General features: G+C 34.4%; 1 protein-coding gene across 4 annotated transcripts in view; it reads right to left on the bottom strand.

The window, feature by feature from the left end:
* The window catches only part of LOC105471467 (kinesin family member 18A), an 85,036-nt gene that overhangs the window by 38,980 nt on the left and 32,803 nt on the right, over window positions 1–13,253 (bottom strand). For all 4 annotated transcript variants that reach the window (XM_011723947.3, XM_011723948.3, XM_071074939.1 and 1 more), the window contains exon 11: window positions 4,792–4,956. In XM_011723947.3, the coding sequence (XP_011722249.2) occupies window positions 4,792–4,956 (165 nt within the window). The remainder of the gene's footprint in view (window positions 1–4,791; window positions 4,957–13,253) is intronic.

Genomic DNA, 13,253 nt, shown 5'->3' with positions numbered 1-13,253 from the left:
AAAAACCTCTCCTTATAGCATTAGGAGAAATACCTAATGTAAATGATGAGTTGATAGGTGCAGCAAACCAACAGGCACATGTATACCTATGTAACAAACCTGCACATTGTGCTCATGTACCCTAAAACTTAAAGTATAAAGAAAAAAAATCCCTCCTTTATACACATCCTCTGATAATCTTATTCATTTATCTTCTTGAGTCAGTCTTTTAAAGAGACAAGACTTGATTGTATAATTATATTAGTCAATAATGGGTCTTTGGCTAGCCTGTTAACTTTGGAAAACCAAGTTTACAATTTGAGTCTTTCTTGACATACTAATGACTAAATCTGATTGGAAGAACACGGCTTATTTTGAGAACTATAAATAGGCCAGTAATGGCTAAAGTATAGAGTATAATGAAAGGTGATATATAAACCTTGAGAAGTATTCAGGTGCCAGATCATGCTAGGCCTGGTAACTCACAATGGAGAATTTATTCTAGGGAGAAGGCATTGAAGAACAACATGATCAGTTTTACCTTTTAAAACTCACTTTGGTTGCAGTGGAGAGAATGAATTGCAGTAGAACATGAATCAGAGAAGAAAGACCAAATGTATAATGGGGCACAGGAGTCTGAATTAGGGATAGCAGTAGAGGGGTATAAAGAGAAGTAGACAGATTCAGAATATTGAAGAGTAAATAATGCAGGAGAGTATAGAGAAAACAGCAGCAATTTCAAAGTCAGAAGTTCTGGGTATTTGTCCAGAGTTGTTTGACCTTGGATAAGTCCCTTTATCGTAAAGCTATGTCTCAATTTGCTTATATAAAAAATAATGGCTTATAACTAGATAATTTTCTCAGCTATTTTTTCAGCTATAAATATCTGCACAAAAAAGAATTGAGGGTTAGATTTGGGTGATGGCAATGAAAATGGTTTTAATTTTATTTGTTCAAGTTATTTGTGATAAAATGCATAAAAAACAAAGATGTAAAAATCAGTTCCAGGTTCACATTCAGGTATACAAAAGTTCTTCATAAGAGAAATCTAGATGACAGATTGGTAGAAAAATTAATTTGACCATATTGAAAAAGTTTTAATTTATTAAAAATAATCTAGACAATATTGATTAACTTCATAAACACTAAAAAGTAGACAAAAAAGCAAACACAAAATAGCAATAATAATGATATCAGAAACAATACCATACCATTTTTAAAATTGGAAGCTTATGGTAATGTGGGATAGAAAAGGCAAACTAGTAAATTTCTACAAATGACTTTTTTGCCTCCCTTAATATTTCATAAGTTCTTAAGTACTTCTGCAGTTGGAATGTTGATTACATGGACAAACATATAATACAAGCATAATGTAAATTAAGTTAGGATATTGAGAGGTGAAAATACTCTAGGAATATTATTTAAAACTTATATACACACATATTTAAAATTTTTAATATACTTAATGCCACTGAACTGTGTATCTACACATTGTTAAGATGGTAAATTTTATGTTATATTTTACTACACACAAAAAGTTGTTTCAAGACTCTTCATGAGAAAATTTTTGCTGACTCGAAGGGGTAAATAATCTATGAGAATATCATAGCCCGAAGTAACCAAACAAATTAAGGAAAGTAGTTATTTTTAAATGAGGTCAAAGTTTAACACTAACCAAAAGACTTAAGAGTTTTATATAGTTTAGAAAATGATGATCTTGAGAATATGACTGCTTTAGATATACAGTCTCCAAATAAACAATTAAATAATAAGTGAAATAAATTGAAAAGTACTGTCAACATTCCACACCTGCTACCAATCCAAGAGAAGCAACTCTTGTGCATTAAATGAGAAACACTCATTTGGCCAGGGTTATCAGTCGTTTTCTTTGAAACGATTTTATCAACGACATAACCATATTTCAGTATTCCTACAGGTACTGTGATAGAGCCTGTTGCATTCTATGATGAGACTCTATGGCTTTATACGGAATTTCAGAAGTTATATCCTCTGATCCTAGCTAACCATATTATAGTTTATTGATGAATCTTGTCTTTTTTTGCTTACTCCTTTTGAGTCGTTATATCATCTTAAGATGGATACAACATTTTTTAAAAATGTGCTATAGTTTCCTTCTGAAGTAGATATTCTTAATCTTGTGTCAATGGAAGGGTTTTAGGAAACCCAAATGACTTAGGAAATATGCAAAATTGTATGAATTTGACCTCCCCAATCTCCCATCTGGGAGAAAATCCACACAGCTTTGAACAGATTCTCAAAGGCATCTATGACCCCCAAAAAGGTCAGAATCACTGTTCTGGAAGAGAAATTATATTATATATTATATTAAATTATATTATATGATGCAGTTAACTCTTTTGTTAACTGTGTACACTCATTCTTTGTACAACTTGCTTAGCTATTGATGTCTATGCTATTGTAGCTTAGAATAGTATTAAACTATTATTTATCATCCATTATTATTTGTTAAGTGTTGCTAGGCTTTGAATATAGCACTCCACTTAAGCTCATAATATCTTAAATACATTTATAGATGACAAATTAAGACATTAATGTTAAACGCACTGTCCAAAGTCATATAATTAGTGTTAGAGTTGGTATTCAAAACAACTACTATATGCCAGAATTACCAAACACTCCAACTCCAAAATCTATCCTCTTTCCAGTGTTTACATTCTTTTTGTGGGGAATATTTTAAAGTGCCTTACAGACTAAGTTACATTATTGCAAAATATTACTAGAATGTGCTGTATACAATATTTAATGTCCTAATCTACTTAACTGACTGGTATGCTTTTATCAAGATATTCTGAGGTGCAGATTAAATTGTTGGCTCAATAAATATCCATACTAAGGAACTACTGTCTTTGGCTTCCTTCTTAGCAAACAGGATATCTGCTGCTTGCTCCTTTCACTACTTTGAACTGTCATCATTAACTACTACTGCTAGTCTTTTCTCTCCAGTCATGTCTGAGCTTTCATGTTAAAAGAATAATCATTTACAGCCATTGCTAACCCATCAGAGAATCCATTCCCCAGTCATAATGCATTGACTAATATCTTTGAATTATAAAAAAATTAGTACTTTTGAACATTAAAGATCTCTGGCATTTGTTGGTAAATATTTTATATTTTCTTTCACCTGTATTTTCTGTCTGGTGCCCTTCTAGGAATTAAAAGATTTTAGAAGTTTCCATATCAATTAGCTGACACAGAGTTATAGAATTTCAGAAGAGCATCACCAAAGTAGAGACTGTAGATATTTTTCCTTTTAGAAAAAGACTGAAAAGAAGTTGTTCTTTTATTAAACTATTAAGTATTTGGGTGAAAATTAGTTATTTCATAGCAGTTGCTCCTAGTTGCTTAGCCCATATTTACTTTCTTCTTCTTTCTTATTAAGAGATCTCCAATCCCATTACAGGGTATATACTCAAAAGATTATAAATCATTCTACTATAAAGACACATGCACACATATGTTTATTGCAGTACTATTTACAATAGCAAAGACTTGAAACCAACCCAAATACCCAACAATGATAGACTGGATAAAGAAAAGGTATATTGCACATATACACCATGCAATACTATGCAGCCATAAAAACGAATGAGTTCATGTCCTTTGCAGGGACATGAATGAAGCTGGAAACCATTATTCTCAGCAAACTAACACAGGTACAGAAAACTAAACACTGCACATTCTCACTCATAAGTGGGAGTTGAACAATGAGAACACATGGACACAGGGATGAGAATATCATATGCCGGAGGCTGTCGGGGGTGGGGACAAGGGGAGGGAGAGCATTAGGACAAATACCTAATGCATGCCAGGCTTAAAACCTAGAGGACAAGTTGATAGGTGCAGCAAACCACCACAGCACATGTGTACCTATGTAACAAACCTGCACATTCTGCACATGTATCTCAGAATTTAAAGTTAAAAAAAAAGAGAGAGAGCTCCAATACTGTTCAGAGTAATTATGCAAAAAAAAAAAAAAAAAAAAAGGAGGTCATCTTTTCAGAATGTCTTCTATCTACAGATAGCCATGTGACATATTTCTAGCCAACACATTAGTCTGTTAGGAATTTTTGGAAACATCTTTGCTCTCCTATATAGCCATCCCCCCCTCCTTTCTTTCCTCTTCTTCTGGCTTAGGTGTGTAAACTTGAGACTAGATATGAAACAGTAATATTACAATCATGAAACGACAAGCATGATAATGACATTTTAAAGGTACTGCATTAGAAATGAACTGCATACTTCCAAGACTTATTGTTAAGAGAACAAAAGACAGCCCACAGGAGTTAAGGCACTAAAGTTAGATTACTGCAACTTTGTAGCAGAACATAATTCTAATATGATACTGTCATTACCCATTACTACACTTTAAAAATAAAACCTTTTGCCATTCTAAGGTGGAATATCTTCAGTTACACACACACACACACACACACACACACATACACACCCTTTCAAATCAACTTTAACCATAACACATTTAATGTTGACCTCATTTAAACTATTTTTGCATAAAATATCAACATTTCTAACAAATTACCTACATAATGAATCCTCAAGTACAGTTTGAAATAGAATTATTTATTTTAACCTAAAAGCTACCTTATAAAAGGATGCAATCACTTAGAAATAACATTTAAAAGTAAATTAAATCTCAGAGTTATGAGGCAATAATAGTTGTCTTATGAAAGACATTCACTCAATAAGAAAGAGAACACATTTTAGGAGCTCAGTTCTTACAAATTAAATCTGAACATACAGAGATATTTGTACCTTTGGAATATGACCGTTTTGACCTAAGTGTCCCATTTCTTTTTCGACACGATGGAGCCAATTAGTATTCTCATCAAATTGCTTCAGTTCCTCCTCCCTCCTTTTCTCCAGGTAGCAGCGACGAGTTTTCAACATTGCAAGTCTATGATCTCGTTTCCCAGTGGCCTGAAACACAATTCATTTAACAGTGAATCTAATTTTTATGATCTTTGATGTATGTGATATTAGTAAACTAGTATATTTTCTTATGTGTACTATTGTAGTAAATTAAGTTAGGCTATATATTTGTATTTAAAGCTATTTCCCCTTTGAAATCTCAGAATACTACTGCTTGAAGAAAAATAGGAAATTGAGCTGTGAGTCATTGTTATAAAATTACAGGTTGAGAGTTTATGGCTTTCAGAAATACAACAACCAAATCGAAGACTATAACTTTTGTTTTTTTGGTGTTAAAGTACAGTCCTTTCAGTACGTTTCATCTGAAAAGTTCATACAAGGTCAGATATATTCCATGATCTCCATACTCAAAATCAAAGCAGATGCATATATTGCTCTTATCTTTGATGTGAATAAATAATGTGTTCTATTCCTCTGTGTTTGCCTATAAGGCCTCAAATTGACTGATACAGAAAAGAGAGCTTATATCAGAGTGCTTATCAGTATCTGATCTTGCCTGTAGCTTGGTTCAGGAGCCATAATGAATATTCAAAATATTTTTGGTGTTTTACCTAGGCACAAATTGAGATTACAATTAATCTTTGATTTCTTACCCTAAGAGTCTTGCACACTATCATGAAAACAATGGGCCAGAACATCTTGCCCTCTCTGGGGTATTTGCCCATAGACACTAAAGTCAATAATTATCAGATAGGATGGGTAGACCTGAAACAATGGATCCCCAAAGGTTAGAATAAGCATTCGCAGCTGGTTCTGGGAGCAGGAAATGAAAAAAAAAGAAGAGCAGAAACTAGATTTGAATTTGGTCAAAGAACTCCCCCTCTTTGGGAGATAAACATCTCTTAACTTTGGCAAAAGATGTACTATTGAGACTAGGGCATATAATAGAAAAATATGATTATCTTCATCTGGATAGAGGATATGAGCTAACAAATGATTTAAGGTCAGGCAAAGGTGGCTATCAAGAAGTCATAACCAAATCTTAGATATTCATAAACTTTTACTTACCTTCCCTTCAAGGGAAATTCAAGAGTCAGAGAGAGGCAGATTCCATTTCAGGCTAGAGTCATAGATAAGGGAAAAATAGTTGATAGCCACTGTCATTCTAACTAAGGTTTCTGACTCTTTTTTATGGCTTCTCTGGTTAATTATAATATCCTAGTCTCTCTCTGTCATGGTAAGATAGTAACAAAAACAAAACAAATGTCTCAAAGAAACAAAAACCTGGATAGTCAAGAAGAGAAAACAAAACAAAACGTAACCCATCAAACTGACCACAGCACTAGGAAGAGAACTGTGACAGAATGCTACAATGCAGGCTGGGATGGTGGCTCATGCCAGTAATTCTAGCACTTTGGGAGGCTGAGGCGGGAGGACTGCTTGAGGCCAGAAGTGCAAGACCAGCCTGGACAACATAGAGACCGTGTCTCTACACAAAAATTAAAAAATAAATTTAGGCTGGTTTCGTGGCATGTGCCTGTAGTCCCAGCTACTTGGTAGGGTGGAGGGGCTGATGTGGGAGCATCACTTTAGTCCGGGAGGTTGAGGCTGCAGTGCAGCGAGCCATGACTGCATGATTGTGCCACTGCACTCTAGCCTGGGCAACAAAGTGAGACTCTGTCAGCAAAAACTAAAAAAAAAAAATGCTATCATGCAAAGGTTACCCAAGCATGGTACAGGGACCCCTAAGGATTCCTGAGATCCTTTCAGAGAGTTCACAAGGTTAAAACCATTAAAACCATTTTTATAATAATACTAAAATGTTATTAGTCTTTTTAAATTGTTGTTTGCTCATACAGTTAGTTGTACAGTAGTTTTCTAGAGGCTAAATGATGTGTAACATCACAACAGAATAACAATTCAGCAGTTATGAGAATACAGCTGATAGGAAAAGCCAGGCATTAAAGAAATTTGCAAACATGTAAAACAATGCCACTCTTCTATTTTCACTATCTATTTTTGAGAAAATAAAATTATTTATGTAACCACACAAAATTTTTAATTATTATTTAATATTTATTATTTATAATTTATTGCTATTTATTATATTTTATTAATATAATTATTTCTTTATTATTTAATATTATTTTAAAATGAATCAATACATAAATATTGTTTTGCATATCTCAGTTTTAATTTCTAATATAGAAATATTGGTAGAGAGACTACATATAAACAGGAGCTCTTTGAAGACCTAAATAATTTTTAGAAGTGGAAAGGGATCCTGAAACTTGAAGTTTAGAGCTACTGCTATAACAGAAGGTGGGAGGTGTGACCTATTGACTTTTTTCTGCCATTCAGCAGGTGTACAAATTTAGGCAGATCTTAGTGGGTCTTCAGTTACTTTGTCTGAAAAATGAAGACGAAAATATTGTACCTAACTGAAGGCAGGCAGCTAATTAAATTATCTTTATTTTGCTTTAGCATTTACAATTGTAGGGACTCTTAGAAACCAGGGTATGCGGGTCTGATGGCAGCAATATTTAATATCAGAAAATCCTAAATGAAAACCTCCAAAAGTCTGTTTTGACTTTTTACTTCTAATGTCCATCAAATGTATCCTCTACGATAGTTCTTAGAGGACATTTTCCATCAGAGTACTACTACCACCCATTGTTCTAAAATGGCAAGTTAGTGTTTGGGAATACATTCTAAATATGCATGTTAAACCCCAACATTAGAGTGAAATGTCTCCCATTAAGTTTTAAAAAACTTTACATATTTCATTAACAAAATCCCCTGCACACCACAAAAGTCTTGTGAGAGAACAAACATAATTCTACAATTTTAGTTGTTACTACTGCTTTGTGTAAAATAATTGCTAATATGGTAACTCATATTTTTACATTAAAAATAATCTTACAGATTATTTTCATGGGGCCATAAAATTACCCAAGAGCTTCCCTTTAATAGTAATTTCAAAGTCCATACTCCAGAACTATTTATAGCTGAATCAATGTTATGAGATTCTTTCAGCACTTCTGATAACAAACCTCTTTTGGAGAGAATCCAAAACATGTAAGATTCCTTGCCTTAGAAAAGCAGTTTACTCATACTACAGTTTGACACTTCTATATAAAAACAAAACAAATCAACCTCTAGATGTCTTCCTATGTTTTTCAGTGGGTTAACTACGACCAATAACTTAAGAGTTTTTATCTCCACTGCTTACCTAGTCTCATAAGAATAGCTATAATAATTGGGAATCTGAGGATTGAAATGACCAAAAGCAAGAGATCAGAAAAGGCGACTGGGCTGAAAAAAGTCTAAGCTACTATGCAGAAAAATAAGGATTAAAACAGAAAAAACAAAACAAAGCAAAACAAAACATAAAACCAGTCAAACCCATTCTATTACTCTATGTCTTAATCTTCCTAGATAACCACATTCAAAATTCAATGGAGGAATTAAGACACTAAAATAACAATTATCTAAATTATTTTGGGATTACACAGTCCAAACTCATTAATTATGCTAAATAATATTTAAACGTTTAAAAAATGGAACTCGAAGTTCTGATAACGCTACTCCCTTGCTTGAAAGATTGCATTTTGTTTACAAAAATAGATTTTACATTCCTAGCAACCAACAATTCCACAATCTGTACCAATATCCGATCTTCCCAATCTATTGATAATAATTCCTAATATGGCAAATATGTCTAACATCATGCGCCAACTCCAGTCCATTCATTGTGGTTCTGGCTACTTTCAAATTCTGAGAGAAGGTATGGCCACAGACCAGTGAAATTTGCCGTGGGTAAGGGAGTGGGAATTGGCAGGAAGTTTTGAGTATAATTATGTATTCCTATACATATTGTCCAACAAATGTGACCTGCTCTGGTCAAACTCAGCAAAGCAGGTCACATTTGTAGGACAATATGTATAGAAATGCAAGGCCCAGTACAGATCTCATCTTTCCAACAGGAAGCCTTTTTTAATAAAAATAGGAAGCCGCTGTTTTCTTTTCTGAATAGCTATAGCATTTATAGTACTTAGAGTACAGCAGAGTGATTCAGAGTGCAGGCTCTGAGGCCAGACAGTTGGAATTCAACATTGGTTCAGCCATATTAATTAGGTAAGTAACTCCAGACAACCTACTTGAGTTCTCAGTGCCTCAAAATGGTGATAATATTAGATCTATCTCATAGGCTTGTATCAGAGCAGAACTGAAGGAGATAGAGACACAAAAAACCCTTCAAAAAAATCAATGAATCCAGGAGCTGGTTTTTTGAAAAGATCAACAAAATTGATAGACTGCTAGCAAGACTAATAAAGAAGAAAAGAGAGAAGAATCAAATAGATGCAATAAAAAATGATGAAGGGGATATTACCAGCGACCCCACAGAAATACAAACTACCATCGGAGAATACTATAAACACCTCTATGCAAATAAACTCGAAAACCTAGAAGAAATAGATAAATTCCTGGACACATACACTCTCCCAAGACTAAACAAGGAAGAAGTTGAATCAGTGAATAGACCAATAGCAGGCTCTGAAATTGAGGTAATAATTAATAGCCTACCAACCAAAAAAAGGCCAGGACCAGATGGATTCACAGCCGAATTCTACCAGAGGTATAAGGAGGAACTGGTACCATTCCTTCTGAAACTATTCCAATCAATAGAAAAAGAGGGAATCCTCCAAAGCTCATTTAATGAGGCCAACATCATCCTGATACCAAAGCCTGGCAGAGACACAACAAAGAAAGAGAATTTTAGACCAATATCCCTGATGAACATCGATGCAAAAATCCTCCATAAAATACGGGCAAACTGAATCTAGCAGCACATCAAAAAGCTTATCCACCACGATCAAGTGGGCTTCATCTCTGGGATGCAAGGCTGGTTCAACATACACAAATCAATAAACGTAATCCATCATAAAAACAGAACCAAAGACAAAAACCACATGATTATCTCAACAGATGCAGAAAAGGGATTTGACAAAATTCAACAGCGCTTCATGCTAAAAACTCTCAATAAATTCGGTATCGATGGAATGTATCTCAAAATAATAAGAGCTATTTATGACAAACTCACAGCCAATATCATACTGAATGGGCAAAAACTGGAAGCATTCCCTTTGAAAACCAGCACAAGACAGGGATGCCCTCTCTCACCACTCCTATTCAACATAGTGTTGGAAGTTCTGGCTAGGGCAATTAGGGAGGAGAAAGAAATAAAGGGTATTCGATTAGGAAAAGAGGAAGTCAAATTGTCCCTGTTTGCAGATGACATGATTGTATATTTAGAAAACCCCATTGTCTCAGCCCAAAATCTGCTTAAGCTGATAAGCAACTTCGGCAAAGTCTCAGGATACAAAATCAATGTGCAAAAATCACAAGCACTCTTACACACCAATAACAGACAAACAGCGAAATAATGAGTGAACTTCCATTCACAATTGCTTCAAAGAGAATAAAATACCTAGGAATTCAACTTACAAGGGATGTGAAGGACCTCTTCAAAGAGAACTACAAACCACGCTCAATGAAATAAAAGAGGACACAAACAAATGGAAGAACGTTCCATGCTCATGGATAGGAAGAATCAATATGGTGAAAATGGCCTTACTGCCCAAGGTAATTTATAGATTCAATGCCATCCCCATGAAGCTATCAATGACTTTCTTCACAGAATTCAAAAAAACTAAAGTTCACATGGAACCAAAAAAGAGCCCACATTGCCAAGACAATCCTAAGTCAAAAGAACAAAGCTGGAGGCATCACGCTACCTGATTTCAAACTATACTACAAGGCTACGGTAACCAAAACAGCATGGTCTGCTACCAAAACAAAGATATAGACCAATGGAACAGAACAGAGCCCTCAGAAATAATACCACACATCTACAACCATCTGACCTTTGACAAACATGACAAAAACAAGAAATGGGGAAAGGATTCCCTATTTAATAAATGGTGCTGGGAAAACTGGCTAGCCATAAGTAGAAAGCTGAAACTGGATCCCTTCCTTACACCTTACACAAAAATTAATTCAAGGTGGATTAGAGACTTAAATGTTAGACCTAAAACCATAAAAACCCTAGAAGAAAACCTAGGCAATACCATTCAGGACATAGGCATGGGCAAGGACTTCATGTTTAAAACACCAAAAGCAATGGCAACAAAAGCCAAAATTGACAAACACGATCTAATTAAACTAAAGAGCTTCTGCACAGCAAAAGAAACTACCATCAGAGTGAACAGGCAACCTACGGAATGGGAGAAAATTTTTGCAATCTACTTATCTGACAAAGGGCTAATATCCAGAACCTACAAAGAACTCAAATAAATTTACAAGAAAAAAACAACCCCATCAAAAAGTGGGCGAAGGATATGAACAGACACTTCTCAAGACATTTATGCAGCCAACAGACCCATGAAAAAATGCTCATCATCACTAGTCATCAGAGAAATGCAAATCAAAACCATAATGAGATACCATCTCACACCAGTTCAAATGGTGATCATTAAAAAGTCAGGAAACAACAGGTGCTGGAGAGGATGTGGAGAAATAGGAACACTTTTACACTATTGGTGGGACTGTAAACTAGTTCAACCACTGTGGAAGACAGTGTGGTGATTCCTCAAGGATCTAGAACTAGAAATACCATTTGACCCAGCCATCCCATTATTGGGTATATACCCAAAGGATTATAAATCATGCTGCTATAAAGACACATGCACATGTATGTTTACTGCGGCACTATTCACAATAGCAAAGACTTGGAACCAACCCAAATGTCCATCAATGACAGACTGGATTAAGAAAATGTGGCACATATATACCATGGAATACTATGCAGCCATAAAAATGGATGAGTTCATGTCCTTTACAGGGACATGGATGAAGGTGGAAACCATCATTCTCAGCAAACTATCCCAAGAACAGAAAACCAAACACTCATGTTCTCACTCATAGGTGGGAATTGAACAATGAGAACACTTGGACACAGGAAGGGGAACATCACACACTGGGGCCTGTTGTGGGGTGGGGGGAGGTGGGATGGCATTAGGAGATACACCTAATGTAAATGATGAGTTAACGGGAGCAGCACACCAACATGGCACATGTATACATATGTAACAAACCTGCACATTGTGCACATGTACCCTAGAACCTAAAGTATGGAAAAAAAAACACAAAAAACTAATTAATCCATGCAAAGCACTTTGAAAAATGTCTGGCAAATAGTGTTCGATAATATCAGCTGTTTTTATTATTACTATTTATATGACAATCATATAGTGCCTTATCATTTTTATTATTTTTATTGCTCCAACTAGTGTGTAAATAACTGAAGGGCAAAATTCTCTTTCTTTACCTCTATTGTTTCAAGCACAAGGTTTTACATATAAACAAGTGTTCAATAAGAGTTTTGTTACAGTCGAGATGTTAAGTCAATATCAGCTTCCTATGGCTGCATTTCTTGCCTTTTGTCAAAAAGTAAATCAGATAACTATACATTCAAATAATTGACACTTATATAAAGGACATCTTTACAAAACTGGGAAGAATTATTACCCACTGAAGATTACTATGTAATATAAGAAGTGCTAATAATTGAAATAAACTGGGCATGGTGGTGGATACCTGTAGTCTCAGCTACTTGGGAGTCTCAGCTACTTGGGAGGTTTGTGTGAGCCGTGGCGCAAGACCTCATCTCCAAAAATAAAATAAAATAAAATAAACATAAAAAATAAAAAGAAGAAAAGCATCTCAAACATTTGAAATAAAATATATAATTCTTATATAATATGGTACTATTTTAGAAATTTGTTTCGCAAGCATATGAAAGAAGTTCACAACAACAAATTGATAAATTAATCCAATAAGATATTGTTATTTGGAAATCATTGCATTTATCAAAGAATACTGGCAACAATTTGAAGTTCATGAAAGCGAAAATACAAATATAGCAGCAATATATAAATTCAAAGAAATAAATTCAGTTTCCTTTCTGCCTTAAAAGAATGTGAGGAACATCTTAAATGCATCTCACAACAGAAAATTGAAAAGAAAATTTCATTAAGGCATAAAACAGTAAATATATTACTAATTCGATAATATAGTTTAATAGCTACTGACAAACTGCTATCAATGATACATTACTGAAAGCTTTATGATTAATTTCCAGTATAGCATATCTTTCCCATTTCATAGGCTAACAAAAAACTAAAGTGTTAGCTTTGAAAAGCACTCTTTAAAATTTGACAGCTTCTGGACATTAAGAAAAGGAAAATTTTTCTATATAATTATTACTTCTGTGAAAGTAGGAA

This window comes from Macaca nemestrina, chromosome 12 (genome assembly GCF_043159975.1).
Source record: "Macaca nemestrina isolate mMacNem1 chromosome 12, mMacNem.hap1, whole genome shotgun sequence".
Taxonomy (NCBI): Eukaryota; Metazoa; Chordata; class Mammalia; order Primates; family Cercopithecidae; genus Macaca; species Macaca nemestrina.
Note: the sequence above shows the minus strand (reverse complement) of the source record. Positions and strands in the feature narration are given on the sequence as shown.